At 37.3% G+C, this 21,014-nt stretch overlaps 1 protein-coding gene across 2 annotated transcripts in view; it reads left to right on the top strand.

Moving 5' to 3' along the window:
• LOC149807239 (afadin- and alpha-actinin-binding protein-like) overlaps positions 1–21,014 on the top strand; it is an 82,390-nt gene that overhangs the window by 47,858 nt on the left and 13,518 nt on the right. For both annotated transcript variants that reach the window (XM_089935933.1, XM_089936013.1), the window contains exons 8-11: positions 5,032–5,116; positions 6,652–6,753; positions 10,777–10,928; positions 13,205–13,378. In XM_089935933.1, coding sequence (XP_089792059.1) covers positions 5,032–5,116; positions 6,652–6,753; positions 10,777–10,928; positions 13,205–13,378 — 513 coding nt within the window. The remainder of the gene's footprint in view (positions 1–5,031; positions 5,117–6,651; positions 6,754–10,776; positions 10,929–13,204; positions 13,379–21,014) is intronic.

The raw sequence follows: 21,014 nt of genomic DNA, 5'->3' as shown, positions 1-21,014 counted from the left end.
TATTTGCTTAATATCATTAGGATCTCAGACAAATTTGATAATGAGCGAGATCTATGCATACTAATTAGGTTGTCTTGTTATGACTAGACCATGTTTCATTTTGTTCATGGTATCAGTATTAGAAATCATGTTCATTTAGACATTTACCATTTCTCCCAATATTTTTAGTGCATCCTGGACATAGTGTAGAAAGCATGATTCCATAATCAATCACTGCCTTTGCATGCTTTGGTAACTGTGCTTAGTTCAAGGTTATGGAAGACAAATATAAATTATTGAAATAAACATAAAGAAACTACATCTATCAGAAAACATTGTGTTATTGATTAGTACTGACAAGGTCTTTTTTTTCTCAAAAGAATACAGTTAGGTTATGCATCCATGATTCAGTTGTGGTAAATGGAGGGAGAAAAATGAGTTTTATAAAAGTATTAATCTGAACAACTAATATAAAAAAATATTTTAGCATGAAACTGCAAACACTGATAATTTTTGTGAGTGTAATAGGCAGTGTGGCAACTGAGTGCTCTAAACTTTTCTTTCTACTCCATAGTTTCACTTAATAGACAATCTATTATTTAAGTGCCAACAATTTCTCTACATGTATGAATTTGCTTTCACAACCTTACATTTGTCAGTAAGGGGCTCCGAGTGGCCGAGTGGTCTAAAGCACTCACCATTACAGATCACTGCCATCTCACCTCTGTCTGCATGAGTTCGAGTCTCAGGCTTGGCTAACGTTGGTACGTGAGAAAGCCTGCTAGTAGCTTCTCGTGGGTTGGTGGTTCTTCCCAGGGTTTTCCAGGGTTCTTCATCCACCAATTATACTGGCTGCCATGTATAGCCTATCTTGTGCTGAAAAATTTCATTTAACCCTACAACAACAACAACCTTACATTTGTCAGTTGCCTAGATGAGCAATATCAGGCCTTTTGATTGATTTAGTTTATTTTTATTTTGAAGAGGTGGGTTGTTTTCCCCAAAGAGAGTCCAACAAATTTAGAATTTCTCATTTTTAACATACCCAAGTACAAGATGTAGCTTGAATTTCATTGTATTCTAAATATCTATGTATGAGCAGTAATTGTGGATCCAGAGGTTGCACAAGTCACATTGCACAGCCTTGTGTGAATGGAAGACCTGCCCATTACCAAAAGGTCATACTGTGTGAATTGAGGACCTGTCCATAACACAAAGGCCATACTCTGCTTTACATTTTGGGCAGAACAGATGATTTTTGGCAGTTAATAATTTTTGGTACTCATTTTTGCAGATACCCATGCATTACAAATGTATCTTTGTTAGTCATTTAATTGAAACCTATTTGACCTGTTTTTTTTTTTTTACTGCAATGATCATTATTAGAACCAGGATTGAATTTGTTAGCTAAAATCATGAAAAATGCTAGAGTCCTTTGGTATCATCTCATTGATGTGCAGTATGGGGAATCCCCTCTGTCTGTTATCCGTCAGTATTTTCATTTTTGGAACATAACACTCATTCCATAAAAAGTATATCAACCAGATGTGCTTCACATACCAAGAGGTGCATGTTCATATAACATTTTGTATTCAGTATTTTTTATGTTTCCTTGGAAACAAAGTGTAACATGAATGGCATATTCATTGCCAGATCTAGACTATAGAGTTCTGGCATAATTAGCATGTATATATAGTGAGAGCCTTTATGTAAGTAGGGTTCAGATATGTCATATTTTGATTACTCTTGTTCCTGTGCTCTTTCATTTAAAGAACAAACTCAGCAAACACACTTGTAAGGAGAATGGGAAACAAAGGTTCATAAGATGTTAAATTTAAAAACATATTTAATACTATCATATGACAGCACTGGCTTGCTTCAAATTGTATTAAAAACTAATTTCATCTCTAATTAGAGTTTGAGATTCTTTTTGTCACATGATTGCTGAGACATATGCAACTTTGCTAGATGTCAAATGTGGGAATAATTTTGTTGATATGACTTTGTAATGCTTATTCATTGTGGATGTAATCTTATAAAGATAATACCATTTGGATATTGTTTGGCTAGAAGTTCAGATGCAACATGGACATGGTTTGGCTAGGAGTTCAGATGCCAAATGGTCATGGTTTGGCTAGAAGTTTAGATGCCACATGGACATGGTTTGGCTAGAAGTTTAGATGCCAAATGGTCATGGTTTGGCTAGAAGTTTAGATGCCACATGGACATGGTTTGGCTAGGAGTTCAGATGCCACATGGTCATGGTTTGGCTAGAAGTTTAGATGCAACATGGACATGGTTTGGCTAGGAGTTCAGATGCCAAATGGACATGGTTTGGCTAGAAGTTCAGATGCAACATGGACATGGTTTGGCTAGAAGTTCAGATGCCACATGGACATGGTTTGGCTAGAAGTTTAGATGCAACATGGACATGGTTTGGCTAGGAGTTCAGATGCAACATGGACATGGTTTGGCTAGAAGTTCAGATGCCACATGGACATGGTTTGGCTAGAAGTTCAGATGCAACATGGACATGGTTTGGCTAGAAGTTCAGATGCAACATGGACATGGTTTGGCTAGAAGTTTAGATGCAACATGGACATGGTTTGGCTAGGAGTTCAGATGCCACATGGTCATGGTTTGGCTAGAAGTTCAGATGCAACATGGACATGGTTTGGCTAGAAGTTTAGATGCAACATGGACATGGTTTGGCTAGAAGTTTAGATGCCACATGGACATGGTTTGGCTAGAAGTTCAGATGCCAAATGGTCACGGTTTGGCTAGAAGTTTAGATGCAACATGGACATGGTTTGGCTAGAAGTTCAGATGCCACATGGACATGGTTTGTCTAGAAGTCCAGATGCCACATGGACATGGTTTGGCTAGAAGTTCAGATGCAACATGGACATGGTTAGGCTAGAAGTTCAGATGCAACATGGACATGGTTTGGCTAGAAGTCCAGATGCCACATGGACATGGTTTGGCTAGAAGTCCAGATGCCACATGGACATGGTTTGTCTAAAAGTTCAGATGCAACATGGACATGGTTTGGCTAGAAGTCCAGATGCCACATGGACATGGTTTGGCTAGAAGTTCAGATGCAACATGGACATGGTTAGGCTAGAAGTTCAGATGCAACATGGACATGGTTTGGCTAGAAGTTCAGATGCAACATGGACATGGTTTGGCTAGAAGTCCAGATGCCACAAGGACATGGTTTGGCTAGAAGTTCAGATGCCAAATGGTCATGGTTAGGCTAGAAGTCCAGATGCCACATGGTCATGGTTTGGCTAGAAGTTCAGATGCAACATGGACATGGTTTGGCTAGAAGTTCAGATGCAACATGGACATGGTTTGGCTAGAAGTTCAGATGCAACATGGACATGGTTTGGCTAGAAGTTCAGATGCAACATGGACATGGTTTGGCTAGAAGTTCAGATGCCAAATGGTCATGGTTTGGCTAGAAGTTCAGATGCAACATGGACATGGTATGGCTAGAAGTTTAGATGCAACATGGACATGGTTTGGCTAGAAGTTTAGATGCAACATGGACATGGTTTGGCTAGAAGTTCAGATGCCAAATGGTCATGGTTTGGCTAGAAGTTTAGATGCAACATGGACATGGTTTGGCTAGAAGTTTAGATGCAACATGGACATGGTTTGGCTAGAAGTTTAGATGCAACATGGACATGGTTTGGCTAGAAGTTCAGATGCCAAATGGTCATGGTTTGGCTAGAAGTTTAGATGCAACATGGACATGGTTTGGCTAGGAGTTCAGATGCCACATGGACATGGTTTGGCTAGAAGTTCAGATGCCAAATGGTCATGGTTTGGCTAGAAGTTTAGATGCAACATGGACATGGTTTGGCTAGAAGTTCAGATGCAACATGGTCATGGTTTGGCTAGAAGTTTAGATGCCACATGGACATGGTTTGGCTAGAAGTTTAGATGCCACATGGACATGGTTTGGCTAGAAGTTTAGATGCCACATGGACATGGTTTGGCTAGAAGTTTAGATGCAACATGGACATGGTTTGGCTAGAAGTTCAGATGCAACATGGTCATGGTTTGGCTAGAAGTTTAGATGCCACATGGACATGGTTTGGCTAGAAGTCCAGATGCCACAAGGACATGGTTTGGCTAGAAGTTCAGATGCCACATGGACATGGTTTGGCTAGAAGTCCAGATGCCACATGGACATGGTTTGTCTAAAAGTTCAGATGCAACATGGACATGGTTTGGCTAGAAGTTCAGATGCAACATGGACATGGTTTGGCTAGAAGTCCAGATGCCACAAGGACATGGTTTGGCTAGAAGTTCAGATGCCACATGGACATGGTTTGGCTAGAAGTCCAGATGCCACATGGACATGGTTTGTCTAAAAGTTCAGATGCAACATGGACATGGTTTGGCTAGAAGTCCAGATGCCAAATGGTCATGGTTAGGCTAGAAGTCCAGATGCCACATGGACATGGTTTGGCTAGAAGTTCAGATGCAACATGGACATGGTTTGGCTAGGAGTTCAGATGCCACATGGACATGTTTTGGTTAGAAGGTTCAGATTTTTTTCTCTCATTATTTCATGTAGGGCCATATTGGTGAGGTAGCAGAAAGCAACAGCTGGACATTTTATTTCTGTGTTACTCATAATATACCATTAATTTTTTTTACTGTTCCATACAGGGCCGTATTGGTGAGGCAATATATCATTGATTTTTTTTACTTTTCCATACAGGGCCATATTGGTGAGGTAATATACCATTGATTTGTTGACTGTTGCAGGTAGGGTCATATTGGTGAGGTAATATACCGTGGATTTGTTTTACTGTTCTATTATAGGGTCATATTGGTGAGGCAATATACCATTCATTTTTTTTTTTACTGTTCTATACAGGTCTATATTGGTGTGGTAATATACCATTGATTTATTTTGTACTGTTGCATACATGGCCATATTGGTGAGCTAATATACCATTAATTTGTTGACTGTTGCATACAGGGCCATATTGGTGAGGCAGTATACCATTGATTTTTTTTTACTGTTCTATGTAGGGCCATATTGGTGAAGTAGCAGAAAGCAATAGCCTGACAGATCTCAATGTTGCCTCCAGAAACTCCAATAATCAGGTCTCAGAAGGTGAGTCAACTCGTATGGGGCTCCTATTTGATTTCAGCTGTGACCCACAGACACAGGTCATTATTTGAAAAAAACTATCTAAATGATGAATCTGAGACCAGAGGACCAATGAAAGAGCATAGCTTTTATAATTTGATTCAGGCCAGGGTCCCAGTCCAGTAAAATTGTGCAGATATCTAGTATGAAATATCATAACTTTATAACACCTGAATTTTCATTTAGAGTTGGAAAAGAAATGTGCATCTTATGGTTAAAAAATACAAGTTAAATTTGCTAACTAGCATGAAATCACTATGTTTGATAAAAACTATTGAAATTTTATGTTAAAAATGTACAAGTTTGTAAATTTGTTAACTTCCATGACTTGGCTATATAAGTTTAAAATCAATCAAAATCTTTAACCATTATTCGTATTGATAATAAATTTCTCTTTTTTTAAAACAAGTTGTTCAATTATATCCTGACCATTCATGATTTTATTTTAACAGGACTTTAGTTTGACCATGCAGGTGGGATTTCAGTATGATGTTTGACTTTTAGATGGAATCACCCACAAATATGTTATGATTGGTTATTTTTCATTCATTGCTAATTCAGATTCTTTTGGTCAGAATAAAAAATACTCACAGCACTTTTTATTTGCTGAGTTAAATTTTGGTTGTTTTATCCTGGCAGATGGTTTACCTTGTTATCACAAAAATTAAATGTCTACCAAACAAACACATTGGTGGATTATTATTCTATTGCAACCAGTGTAACTTGTATTGTTTAGATAATGACAAAGATTATGTCAGTCTCATGGATAATTATGTCAGATTCGTGTAATTAGATAAATCTATCCCTTTCTTACATGGTTAAACTGTCTGAGAGTTAAATTACTGACAAGTCATGTAAATTTGATGACTTATAATTCAGTCTCGAAAACTTTTCAGACCTAATTTCAATTCCACCATTAAAACTTTCCATATTTCCAAATTACATCATTTAGTTAGATTGAATAAAACAAAAGTTGAGCTCAACACTGACCATTCAAAATTTTTTATAGGGTTAAAAGAAATTACTATAAGTGTAGGGCTCGAGTGCAAGAAAAAGTAATAAAACTGAACCTGGATTGTGGCCAAATCACACAGTTGAGTTGTCCCATTGGTTTCCTGTCAAATTAAAAGTAATAAAACTGAACCTGGATTGTGGCCAAATCACACAGTTGAGTTGTCCCATTGGTTTCCTGTCAAATTAAAAGTAATAAAACTGAACCTGGATTGTGGCCAAATCATACAGTTGAGTTGTCCATTGGTTTCCTGTCAAATTAAAATTAAAACTGAACCTGGATTGTGGCCAAATCACACAGTTGAGTTGTCCCATTGGTTTCCTGTCAAATCAAAATTAAAACTGATCAGTCAGGTCTGTTAAGGTAAGATTATGATGTTAAGAAATATTAGTTAATTGAATTTGTGATGTAAAATTATATTAAATAAACTTGCAGTGTTAGATATGACCTAATTACACCTCAGAGTTTTGTGATTTCTGATCTGCAGGTTATTACCAGATGCCATATGACCTTATGAAGGACAACTTACAGAGAGATTTCCATGAGGTGTGTCAAAAGATCAAGGAGAGAATCAAGAAACACAGGGCTGGTAAGATGCAGTTAAATTTTACTCCCTAGTATCTTTTTTATTTTATACTTTTTAAAAAATAAGTACTATTTGGAAACGCCAGTAGCTTTTCGTGGGTCGGTGGTTCTTTCCGGGGTTTTCCTGGGTTCTTCCTCCACCATTAATATTGGCCGCCATGTATAGCCTATTCGTGTGCTGAAAATGGCATTAAACCCCACAACAATAACAACTGTTTGGAAACAGTTGTAATTTACAGCTTTCAGATGATAACACAAATCAGTAAGAAGGTCTTTCCAGAGATGAACTACTTTTTGTATAGTTGCCTCCCCTATTCAGATCCTTAATTCAGATCACACAAATAAATTTGCAGTATGATTAATCTTGTTAGTGGACATCGATGAATAAATCATATTTTATGAAGTCATTTCTAAACTTTACATATTTCACATATTTATACAGAAACTGGTTCATAAAGATCAAAGATATATTTTCACTTGAGTGTCCTTTGTGATCAAATATGAATTTTCTTTACTTAAAAAATCCACTAATGATCAAGGGTTTTATCATTGTTACATGAGTTCTGTTTTTAAATTATTCAGTATGAGAATCTAATAAGGTCTTTACAGTAAAGCCCATGTTATGTGGACTTGTAGGGACTGATTCATTCTTTTCTTAAAAAATGATGTCCATTATTCAAGACTAATACTGTCTCAGGGTTGCATCTAGGATACGTTATCATGCAAATCGCCCCTCCCCAACTATAAGATATCATGCAAGATTTTTAATCTATATGGGCAGAATCGTGAACAAAAATAAGAATTGTGCACTTTTTTTGTGAAGAATGCGTTATTTTATTTAGCTTTTTGGCTGTAAAATTCCCAGTTGTCACTCTCAGTGAATATGTTGTACTTGTATAGTTGTAAATAGATAATATATTTCTGTGTCATGTGCACAATTCTGATTGGTTAAAAAGAAAGGTCAGAAGAGCATGTTTGATACAGAGGCTGGCTTGGCGGGACAATGTGTTAAATGGCAAAATCATTTAAAACTCTGACACGTTTTCATTACTTTAGCAGAGACCCCGAGTGGCCGAGTGGTCTAAAGCGCTCTCCGTTACGGATCACTGCCATCTCACCTCTGTCTGCATGGGTTCAAGTCTCGGATTTGGCCATTGTGGGTATGTGAGAAAGCTTGCCAGTAGCTTCTCGAGGGTCGGTGGTTATTTCCGGGGATTTCCCGGGTTCTTCCTCCACTATTAATACTGGTCGCCATGTATAGCCTATCGTGTGCTGAAAAATGGCGTTAAACCCTACAACAACAACATTAGTTTAGCAATATCACTTCTACTAACAGTCAGGGTTCAGAAGTTTCTGTCAATAGGCAATATGGTAGCAAACAAAGACTTCCTAGGCTAATCTCTTATTGGACGATGCTAGTGATGATGTGCTTAAAGATGGTGGCGACAAAACTAAGGGTCCATCTAACGCCAAGAAAAAAGTACTCTTTCAATTCAGACTGGAAACAAAATCGACCATGGATGGAATGAATGAAAAAATTAAATGACTAATTCCACGATGACACCGTTGATTTTGATGGTAGGGGCAATGGTGGTATCTTGCAGGCTGACGTTCGTCTTTTTCAGGCTGATGGTGAGCCCAAACTGTTCGCATGCATCACTGAAATGTTCTTCCAGTCTATGAAGGGCATCTTTGGTGTGGGTGACAAGAGCTGTGTCATCTGCAAAGAGCATCTCCCTGATGAGCGCCGACCTCACTTTGGTCTTTGAGTGCATTTGTGCCAGGTTGAACAGCCTCCCATCAGACCTGGTGTGCAGATATAAGCCATCAATGGACAAGTCGAAGGTGTAGGACACGAGAAGGGAGAAGAAGATCCCAAAAAAGGGTCGGCGTCAGCATTCAGCCCAGCTTCACGCCGCTGGTGATGTGGAAGGAGTCTGAGGATAATCCATCATACAGGACTGTTCTCTTCATAGCGACATGGAAAGAGATTATCATGCTGTGGAGTTTTTGGGGGCAACTGATCTTACTGAGAAGTTCAAATAGGCCCTTCCTGCTGACCAAGTTGAAGGCCTTGGTCAGGTTGATGAACATCATGTAGAGTGGCTGACCTTGCTCTCTGCTCCTCTCTTGGAGTTGTCAGAGGGAGAAGATCATACCTGTTGTCGACCTGCCTGCTCTGAAGCTGCACTGGGATTCCGGGTACACACAGTCTGCCAGCAGCTGCAGCCTTTTGAGGAGGATGCAGGTGTACACTTTGCCAACGATGCTCAGGAGCGAAATCCCTCTGTAATTATTACAGTCACTGCAGTCACCCTTGTTTTTGTAAAGAGTCACAATCATGGTGTCGTGCATGTCTTGGGGGACTGCTTCTTCCTCCCAGCAGAGACAGAATAGCTTGTGCAGTGGCTGAAACAATGTTGGTTTCCCACGTTTGATAGCTTTGGGGGGGATGCTGTTGCTACTTGGTGCTTTATCGTTTGGAATTGAGTCGATTGCTTTGCTGAGCTCCTCTAAGGTGGGCACTTTGTCAAGCTGCTCCATGGTGGGCAGTTTCTTTATGCTGCTAAGGGCCGCATCGGTGACTGATATTTCTTGGGAGAATAGCGCTCAGTAGTGTTCCATCCATCTGGCCATCTGTTGTTCACGCTCTGTGATCTTCTCTCCTGTCAGAGATTTCGGGGGGACCTCTTTCACTCTAGGGCCTAGAGCCTTCTTGATGCCACTGTACATACCTTGGATGTCTCCAGACTCTGCACTGCATTGGATTCCTTCACACAGTTGCTGCCAGTACTCGTTCACGCACTGTTTAGCAATGCATTGGGTGATGCTTCAGACACTTCTGAGGACAGTAAGCAGCCATTCATTGGGGCATTTTTTGTAAGCTATGAATGCTTTTTGTTTGTCCTTGATTATTGGTTCCATCCTTGAAAGTTGCATTGAACCAGTCCTGGCTGGACCATTCCTTCTTGCCAAACGTGGACGTGACTGCTGTAGATGGCACCCTTCTAATACCATATAAATTAATAATATAATACTCTGACCATCATTATGTTATGTTATGGCCATTTGTCTGGCTAAATCAAGGGTCCATTACAACAGGATTTACAGCAACTAGAAATTTTTATAAATATTTCTTCAATTTTTGGGGGATTGAAAATGTGTGTATTCAGGAATGGCATTGCTTCTCTCTGGGGACTGCATCATGATAAAATGGAGCTAATTCAAACAGCATCAAATTAGAAACTGAAGCTAGAATATCATTGGGGAGGGCCATTACTCAGTGTATTTTCCTTCACAGTTTGCATTGTATTAGATAGTCTTAGGGCTGTGAAAATCATAGAGATATGACATAATTGCAGCTGTACAGTCCTTGAAGCTGGCAACAACAAGAAATAATGATTACCCATTAAGGTCTGTTGATTTTTTTCCTGTTTATATAGTTGTGATCATCTCATCTAATACCAGATCCTAAGCCATGCCATTGGAAGTTGTTGCTCTTTTTGTTATTGTCTTGCCTATGAGTGGTAGGTCATATCTGTCTCATTTTCAAGCATTAACATTGTCAGATATGTCAAGACAGTAGTCCAATTATGGAACTTAAATTACTTGTACATCAGTTGCTGTCTTTAACTAAAACACTTATGTATTATATTACCATATGCCATAAGTTTGTACCATGATATATTAGCACTCTTGTCTGGACTACAAAAGCTAAAACATTTACCCTGACATTTTTAGGGCTCTTGACTGGCCTATGTAAAGACAGCTAAAGATTGTATCCTGATCTGCTAAGATTCTTCTCTGGCCTATTTGAGTACATTAAAAACACTGGTATTAGATGAACTTAAGTATCATAACATCATTCACAGAGTGCAAGGCACAGTGATGTTCAGGATCCTTGTGAGAGCCTTAGCAAGAAGCAAGACAGTGTCTAATCGAGTCTAATCATGTTGAGTTTAACTGCAAAAACTTTCTTACACTACTTTTGAAAAGTTAGCCTAAAAACTTTTCATCCTTTTGCCAGCTGATATCTCAGGTGGTAGCAGATGGACATCCCCTGGCAAGTCTTCTGCAAACCAGGATGATGCAGACTGGAGTCAGAGTGAACTAGACAAGCTGCAGAAACAGATTGAAAAGTACAAGAAAATCATACAGGAGCAAGAAGAGTTGATACAGGTAAAGAAGGGCAAGTGGGTACAGGTAAAGAAGTGTGAGTAGATAGAGGTAAAGAAGAGAAAGTGGATACAGGTCAAGAATGGACAGTGGATACAGGTCAAGAATGGACAGTGGATAAGGTAAAGATGATAGAGTAGATAAAGGTAAAGAAGGGAGAGTTAAAACAGGTCAAGAAGGGAGAGTGGATACCGGTAAAGAAGGGACAGCTGATACAAGTAGAGAGGTGATACAGGTAAGGAAAGGAGAGTTAATGAAGGTAAAGAAGGGGAGAGTTGATACAGGTAAAGTAGGGAGTGTTGATATTGGTAAAAAAAAGGGATAGTTGATATAGATAAAGAAAGGAGAGTTGAACATTACAGTGTCTTGATGCAGGTAAAGAAAGGGATAGCTGAAATTGTTATGTATATTTTATTTAATTTTAATTTAATTTAATTGTTTATTTGTTAGTTTTAAAAAAAAATTATTCCATTACATGCTACTATATTGTAATTTTATTTACTGGATTTGACATTATCCAGAAATTAGTTTGACCTGACTTTTTTGTAAACACCTAATAATAGAAACTTTGTATAAAGTGCTGACCTAGTTTCTGACTTTGATTAAGAAATCAATGAGTTGAAATAAACAACTTTTTTTATTCTTTCTTAGTGTAGATTCATAAAGTGAAATTGAGGCCATACTGGGGTATGTGATGCTAGGCATATAAATCTTCTATGTGGTTCTAAAATGTGATCATGTGACCCTCATATGGGAATCTGTTTTGCATCTTAAATTAATGTATAACTTTTTCTTGTAGAGAATTGAGTCAATTGGGCTATAAACTATTAACATTTAACAGTGTTTTATTGTGACCAGTTTGAGTTGAAATTCAATTTTATGGAATTATTCATTCTTTTTCCTGGAAATATATAAGTGCTCATACATAATTCTTGGACAAAGACATTTATTAAAATTTTATTCGGAATTCAAAACTGGAATATTATTTTCTGTGGTTTGACAAGGAACTATTGACACATCAGCACAACACTATTGCATATGTCAACGTCCTCCATCTTGGATTTTTTTTCAGGACTCCAACTCAGATTCATTTAGGAGTTTTTATTTCTAGGACTTCAATTTTTTAAATCTTGGATTATTTTTGGATTTGATTCATAAAGCCATAAGTTCTTTTCTCATTTTTACCTTGTTTTTCTAGGGAAATAAATTATTTGTTACATTTTACAAAGCTTTTTGTCTTCACTCTTTTCTTGTTACTGTTTTAAAGAGTCTAAAAGATAACAATACAGGTAAAGCAGGGGGAGTTGATACAGATAAAGAAAGGAGAGTTGAACATTACAGTATCTTGATTTGTATTATCTCACTGGCATTCTTAGATAGCTTGACAAATGCATCACCTTTTGCAACAAAGAGGATAGCATTAACAATGCTGGTATTTTGATTTATGCTTAAGGGTTTTAAAAGTCTTTAAACATTCATAATACTGCATTGTGCTGGTGGTACATGGTGTTAAGCAGAACTATGGTGTTATTTGAAGAAACTCTTTGTGTTTTTGGTCACTAAAGATTCCTTGAAATGTTTACTTAAAATTTATATTTTAAGCATTGAAATGTTGTTGAATTTTATGTTGGGTCACAGAATTTGAAAATCTGAAATTAAAAAAACATAAGTTTTAAGGAACATTATATAGATGCAAGATATAACAAATGTAGAACTGTATATGTTACATGTTATTTCAGTATGACTACTCTCAAAATCTAAGTAGGAAATTACTTATGTCAGGGTGGAGATTGTCATTCCTTAATCACACAGAATGATTGTTGATATTCATTAAGTTTTGATCATTTCTAGTTCAAATTACTTTTGACAAAACAATAGAGAGCAGTATGATTGAGTTCTGATTATCTCCTCACCATCGAAATTGCAAGGGGATATAACATTTGGCCTGTTCATTCATATGTCTGCATGCATGTTTGTTCTTAGACCCTATTTCTGTCTGCGGCGGTTCGAGTCTAAGATTCAGCCAATGTGGGTATGTGAGAAAGCTTGCCAGTAGCTTCTCGAGCGTCGGTGGTTCTTTCCCGGGTTTTCCCGGGTTCTTCCTCCACCATTAATACTGGCCGCCATGTATAGCCTATCTTGTGCTGAAAAATGGCGTTAAACCCCACAACAACAACAACAAGACCCTATTTCATCTACACTCATGAAATTTGGTATGTGGATATATCTTGATTAAAGTGTAAATCAAGTATTTTAATATTTATTTAATTTTTTTTCAGCAAACTCTTCATCAGCAATCCAGGTCTGTGGAGAATTCATATTTCCATGAATCTCAGTTATTAGAGGAGAAGGAGACATTGGCAGAACAGAGAAGCCATTTTTACCAGGAGAAGGCCAATTTTGAGGAGGAGAGACGAAGGTTCACAGAGTCTGTTATCAGGTTTGGGAAAGAGGTAAATGACAACTAACAACTAGGGCTTTTTGTATATGTTATATATTTGCATTTTTATGGGCATGACATGGTATTTTATAACATTTAAAATAAATATCTTATGACCATAATTAGCCAAGAATGGTCACATGTTAACCTGCTGATGAACATTTTTGTATATTGTCAGTACATTTCTTGCTTTGACCGTTTAAAAGAATTACATTCTTCAGACAGCTCTAACATTTTAAATAATTTCCAAAAAGTTTAGTTACAGATACCTGACATATACATCAGTGAAAATTTACTTGTGCTAAATATAGACTATCACAGCTGCTTTGGAAGCATTTTTTTTAATGTTTTACTGAAAATAAAGGCCATGACTGCACCTCAGTAAGTAAATGTAAAAAGGGACTGACAGAGTATAACAAACATTTTTCATCTAGACCACCTCCATGTCCTGAAATGATGTACTAAACATCTTGCATTCAGACCACCTCCATGTCCTGATGTACTAAACATTTATCATCTGACCACCTCAGTGTCCTGAAATGATATACTAAACATTTATCATCCAGACAACCTCAGTGTCCTGAAATGATATAGTAAACATATATCACCCAGACCACCTCCATGTCATGAAATGATATACTAAAGATTTCTCATCCAGACCACCTCCATGTCCTGAAATGATATACTAAACATTTATCATCCAGACAACCTCAGTGTCCTGAAATGATATAGTAAATATATCTCACCCAGACCACCTCCATGTCCTGAAATGATATACTAAACATTTCTCATCCAGACTACCTCAATGTCCTGAAATGATGTACTAAACATTTCTCATCCAGACCACCTCCATGTCCTGAAATGATATACTAAACCTTTCTCACCCAGACCACTGCCATGTCCGGAAATGATATACTAAGCATTTATCATCCAGACCACCTCCATGTCCTGAAATGATAAACTAAACATTTCTCATCCAGACCACCTCCATGTCCTGAAATGATAAACTAAACATTTCTCATCCAGACCACCTCCATGTCCTGAAATGATATACTAAACATTTCTCACCCAGACCACTTCAATGTCCTGAAATGATATACTAAAGATTTCTCATGGGAGTATTTTCTTGTTTGGCCAGCATCCTTTTTATGGTCATTTATTTACTAATTCAACTGTTAACCATCACATCCAGTCACTGGCCAACAAGCTTACCACCATAATACATTTGCAGTCCCAGCTGTTGACAGACCCACCTAGTCATTCAGACACATTAGACATGGTACAGGTTCACTTTTCAATCATCATTCATCTGTACCATCAACAATAATGTTTTATGCTTAGTTCACTGCCCGGAATGGCCAGCCATTCTTCCAGCCATGCCTGTAATGCTGCTTCAGTGCTCGTAAGCGCAGCAGTTTAACCAGCCAATCCAGCCAGCAATGCCTGATCATCATCTTAATACAAAAGTGGTCTGGGATGCAGTCCTGCCAACCTTTACAAGTTTTCAGTGCCATTTCAAAACTTGTATGTAATGTGATGTTATTTCTTTCCTCTTGGCCTTGACCCCTCTGGCAGCATACCACTTGGCAGAGAAGGCTGAGAATAATCATACATGGAATGCAGTCAGTGACATTGATAAAGTCATTAATTGTGCTGCTAATCACACTGGCAAGCAGCCTGATGTAACTTAGATGTAATAGAAAGGGACACTCTACTGCACTCAGCATCACTCAAGATACTGAGGAAATCAGGAAGCAGGAGGCAAAGAAGTTACCTCAGCAGTTTGTGGTACAAAATCAATTCTTGGCTCATCATGTTGAGCAGCCCCAGAGATGAAATGACAGGCATCAGAGATATGATAGAGGCTATACCCAGATGCGGCAAAATTACAAAAGACTGAGCAAACAATATGGGATCATCTCACCCTACTTAGGAGAGGAGGGGAGAGAAAAAACGGGTTTTCTCCCCCTCTGTTCCTCCCAATGCCAAACAATGACTTAACTTCTCTACCGCTCTCTGGCAACCCTACAGTAGGTGCCAGGCTCTTTCTGTTCCACAATGCATGGACCAGTTTATTCCCACACAACAAGTGAGTGATGCATTTGGCTTTGGAGGAATCTCCTTCAGCCAGCCATCTTTTCATGCATCAGTCCCTTAATGACACACTCCAGCCAACCTCATGAAGGCTGACATATTGCAGAAGATAAAGACATTACTAGATCAAAGGGTGCTAGAGATCATTACAAAACCAGCATCCTCAGACTCATATTCAAGACTGTTCTTGGTCAAGAAAGGTTCAAAGCCCCAAAGTTCAAAATGGAAATGGCAGGGTCCTTCCATTTTTCTGTAAATACCCAATGAATATGCATTAAGTATGGACCAATCTGATGCATACTTCCACATTCCTATCAATGTTCGATCTAGAAATTACCTGTGTTCTACCAACATGTCAGTTTCATGCCCTACTTTTCAGCCTCAAACTCAGCCAATGGGTTTTTACCTAGTCATTGTGACGGGATAGACCTGAATGGATGCTTGGATCAAATGACAACACAACACAATGTGATGAAAGATGTAAATTTATGAAATGAATTAATTAAAACATATATATTTTACAAAATGTGATTTTTTCATGCTCTAAACATACGTCTCATTCAGTTTCTTTATCCAAACATTCACAATTAGGAAAACAAAAAATGATTCATGTATTCAGATGTATGATGGTAAGATTCATATAATCTCATGTAATGAAAATATGATTCAGATAATCTCATGTAATGTCATATAATGACAGTGAGATTTAAATAATCTCATGGAATGAAAATAAGATTGAAATAATCTTATGTAATGTCATGTAATGAAAGTGAGATTCAAATAATCTTGTGTAATGTCATGTACTGAAAGTGAGATTCAAATAATCTCATGGAATGCAAATAAGATTCAGATAATCTCATGTAGTGTCATATAATGAAAGTGAGATTCAAATAATCTCATGGAATGAAAGTGAGATTCAAATAATCTCATGGAATGAAAATAAGATTCAGATAATCTCATGTAGTGTCATATAATGAAAGTGAGATTAAAATAATCTCATGGAATGAAAATGAGATTCAAATAATCTCATGGAATGAAAAGAAGACTCAAATAATCTCATGGAATGAAAATAAGATTCAAATGATCTCATGGAATGAAAATAAGATTCTAATATCTCGTGTAATCAAAATGACTCAGTTGAAACAACAATCAATTGAAACAAACATATGACTCAGTCATTTGTGCAGCCGTATGATTCATAAATATTTGTAAAAACTTGCAAATGTGTCCACAAACAAACCGCAGTTTCCAGAATTCTTGGGTCAGCCCACACTTGTATTGACTGCACACACCCTTCATGAATCCACCATGCACACAAGTTTACAAATTAGCAGTTTCATCTTTGTATGGCCTTGATGGTTACATCATCTTCCATAACCATATAGACACACAGACAGCCAGACAGACAGCCTGATATACCCGCACACACATGCGTACAGACAGCACAGTTTTCCTGAATTGGGTTGGCCCACACTTGTAATGGACACAGCCAACCTTCAAGGATCCACCATGCACACAAACATACATATAGATATACAGACAGCTACAATAAAACCAAACTGGTCAAAATAACAGGTACGGAATTATAATATATAGATACATGATACACGCTACTAAATTAAACCACTAATAGCACCTTGTAATTCAAAAGTTCACAACCTTTCAAATCTGTGTAGTAGTAAAGGCATCATTATATGATACAACATTAAAAACCGAATATGCTTCATATATCAACACTTACCTCTATGGCTGTAGAATAGAAATGGAGAATGTTCACTCCTTGACAAGATCCAAAAGACAAGTGTGTCAGAAAATAAACTTGCCTTAAATCTACGTGAGAGTGAGTATTAGTAAGGGTAAAATACCCCTACATACTGTGCTTTTAGTGTCTCTCGCTGCAAGCGATCTACAACGAGATACATGCTAGTTCAGTTGCTTACCTAGAAAAACGATTATCCACCCCAGGTAACGTTGTTTGCAGGTACGAAGAAAATGATCAAATTGTTCTTAGGCAAAACCAAGTTATTTTTTGCCTTATTCTGTGACAATCATTGAACTCCATCATCATTCTCTTTTAGACAACATCCTCTTTGTGATGTCAGTGTACTTAGACAGTATCCAACAGAAGCACTTGGTAACTAAAGTTTTGCTCTTTAGCATGCATAATCTTCTTTGCCTCATTGGAAGCTTAGAGTGGATAGTAAATACGGACAAGTCAGCTCTTGTCCCTTCCCAACATTTCATGCATCTGGGAATGGATTTTCTCACTCATATAAGCTTACTCCATCTTACTCCCAAATTCCTAAAACTGTATTTCTCTAATGTTAGAGGAAGCTTCTTCCCAAAAATGTATCATGACAAGGAAGTTTCAAACATTCAGGTATGACATATCTAAATGTCCTGGCTGATTCTCTATTAAGTAAGTAACAACTACTGCACACAGAGTGGTCCCTCCATCCATCTTCCAGTGTGTGTGCAGCCTGTGCGTTTGACTGATGGTAGACCTGTTTGCAACAAAAAGGAACAACAAACTGCCCACCTTCATCTCTCCATTCCAGAACCATAATACATAGATATGAACGCCCTTTCATTTGATTGGAATTGAATTGGGCATATGTCCACCACCCCCAGCAGTCCTGATCCAGAAGGTAATCCAAAAAATGAGGGTCACAGATTGCAAGATAATTCTGATTGCCCTTTCCAATGGGATAAGTCATGGATCACTCAGAGGAACATGTATATCTGATGAAGATATCAGCTCACAAAATAAAAACTATTTCTGTGAGCTTTATCTTTCAGTGCAATGTCTGAATTAAACATATAATTGAATCAGTTGGTTGGCATGCCCAGTCAAATTTCTCCACTTTCTATCTGTGGGACATGGCCTCACAAAACAAAGAGTTAAATCTTGTTAGTCCATTCATTGCTGCCCAGACAATCACCAGATCACACCACTCCAGACATAACTGCATTCTCAGGTAGGATCAGTTAACTTTCACTAGGTTCGCCCAAGAAAACCCTCTTTAGTTCCCCTCACATGTATATACACCTATATTTGGTTGTGTCACCTACCATTAGGAGAGTTGCAACCTTACTTTTAGGCTGATTTTGGATGCTCAGCATTTACTGCTCCTCTTACCTATTTTTCTAATGTTAATGTTATTGGACAGTGTATTTGACAGAGAAAGGAAATATTTTAGTAAATTGTACCTCTGAGAATACTTACCCAATTACATTTCTATAAATCCCTCCCCACTGCAGGCATCTTGCCTCAGGCAGTGCTGAGTCTAAAACTATTTTCTGGTATACAAAGTACCTTCTAGCAGATTAAGGGGAGGTAATCTGTAAGAGTTACTTCCCTTTGTCAATATACCGTGTAGCCAAGGAGATTTTTAAAGTCTATGGGAGGGCTTGATTCTGGAGCTAGCAGAAGTAATTCCTAATGTTAATGTGCTTGGGTAAATATTTCTGGAAACACATAATTTACTATAAAATTTCCTCTTTTCTGTGTGACTTAATTCAAAGCCTTATTCTAATAAGAGAAGCTGTCAGAATCTGTCTTATGATCATGGTAGTGCTTGAAATTGCTTGAAATAGTGCCTGTTAAAAGAGAGTAGATATTAGTTGGGTACATGTATATCAGTTACACCATGATTATCTGTTCAGGCACAGATGGAGATTGCATCATCAATGAAGTTTACTGAGTGTTGAGTATAACATGTAGCTAAACCATTCCTTCAGCAATATTAGCAGTGAATTATTTTGTTCATATTGACAGTCCCATTTTTTGCTGTTTATAATTCAGCCATCTACTCACACCTCTGGATATGTGTTCCCTGTTGTGAATAATGCCATGGTTACACACATATCAGGATATGTCCCCATTTATTAATAATGCCATGGGTACATGTATGCAGTCATCTGCACACACCTCAGGACACGTGTCCCCTGTTGTGAATGATGGCATGGTTACATGTACACCACCATTTACACACACCTCTGGACATGTGTCCCCTGCTGTGAATAATGTACTTTGATTCTTTCATTGTTAGTGTATTGTTTCATTTAAGCATGTTGTAAAAATTTACTTCTAATTTTCATAAATAAGTCTTCAAAGATTTATCATTTTTTTATGACTGTACCTCAGTTTTGATCCAGTATTTATTATAATGCTCAGACAAAATTTTATAAATTTTGAAGTGCTATTACTTTTTGGTCATAAATACCATTTATATAACATCGGGTGAATGCTGGAATAATTGGCAAACAAATATGATATGTATCTGGTCTAAAATTAACCAGTGAGATTACATTGAATAACTGATTCTGGTTGGTTGAAGTTTAATGCAAGCTGGTTACAGCCTGTTTGGAAAATGCATGAGATATCTGCTTTCAGAGGGAATTTTCTTGTGAAGTGAGTGCAGCTTTTAAACAGGTCATTTACATGACCTGGCAGATGTCCAGACAATGGATGTACATGTATAGAGATAAAGGCATTCTCTGAAAGATTGCTTCCTATCAAAGGCACCTTCCTTTGTAAAACAACATTATTCTGTCCCATAATAAGTACAGTTGGTTCCATATCATCAATACATCAGTGTATCACAATATTTACTCTGCTGATAGTATAAAACAATACAGGTTTGAACTATCAAAACTGGACATTAGTTGAATTAAATATGAACTAAATGATATGAACCATCCAAAAATAAACATTTTTTTCTCAACTTTTAATTGAAAGTTTTGATTGAATTAAATAAATAGCAAGGCCTATTCCAATATATTAATCCCTTTATGGAATTTTGCTTGGAGTTATTTTTTACCAGATTTGTATTGATTACACTCATCAAAATGTATTTGCAGGCGCTAAAGAAGGTGATTGGGAGAATTGCTTGCACTTAACCAGGTTAAGATAAAATAATTTCAACATGGGCTTGAAAGTCTGTATCTGAAAAACAAAGGTTATTGTTAGACGATAAAGTTTTCTTATCTTCATTAAATTTGAGCATTTTTACTTTTCTAGGAGTTAAATCCCAAACTGAAACTCTCTCTTAAAAAGAAATTGACCAGTGCCAATGACATTTTGAGAACCTGCAAAGACTGGTCACTTCTTCATGTAAAACTTGATATGGTCCATTATAAATGTTTTACTGATTTACATTATTGTACAGGAGGGTTCTTTCAACATTTTTATTTATGATTTAAGATGAATTTGTAAATGGAAATACAATTATGTTGGCATGCCTCATTACAGTGCAGTTACCCAATTTTACAAGATCATGTGACCAGTCTTAGGTTATGTTCTAAAAATCAGCTATACAGGTTGGTTTTCATTAATATTGCTCTTTTAGTTTGAGATATGGTCTATTTAAAAGGTAAGTACAACTTAGAAAGTTGAAGCAGTTTGCAAGGAAAAAGATATCATTAAATAATAACAATTGCTTTAGAACATGCAAAAGGATATGACAAGGGTGAACCAAAAAATCCAAATAAAAATAACCATTAGTCAAAATCAGAACAGTGAGAAACAACAAGCATATGAAGTGTTTCTTTCC

This window comes from Sinohyriopsis cumingii, chromosome 1 (assembly GCF_028554795.1).
Source record: "Sinohyriopsis cumingii isolate HCF-2022 chromosome 1, ASM2855479v2, whole genome shotgun sequence".
Classification (NCBI taxonomy): Eukaryota; Metazoa; Mollusca; class Bivalvia; order Unionida; family Unionidae; genus Sinohyriopsis; species Sinohyriopsis cumingii.
Note: the sequence above shows the minus strand (reverse complement) of the source record. Positions and strands in the feature narration are given on the sequence as shown.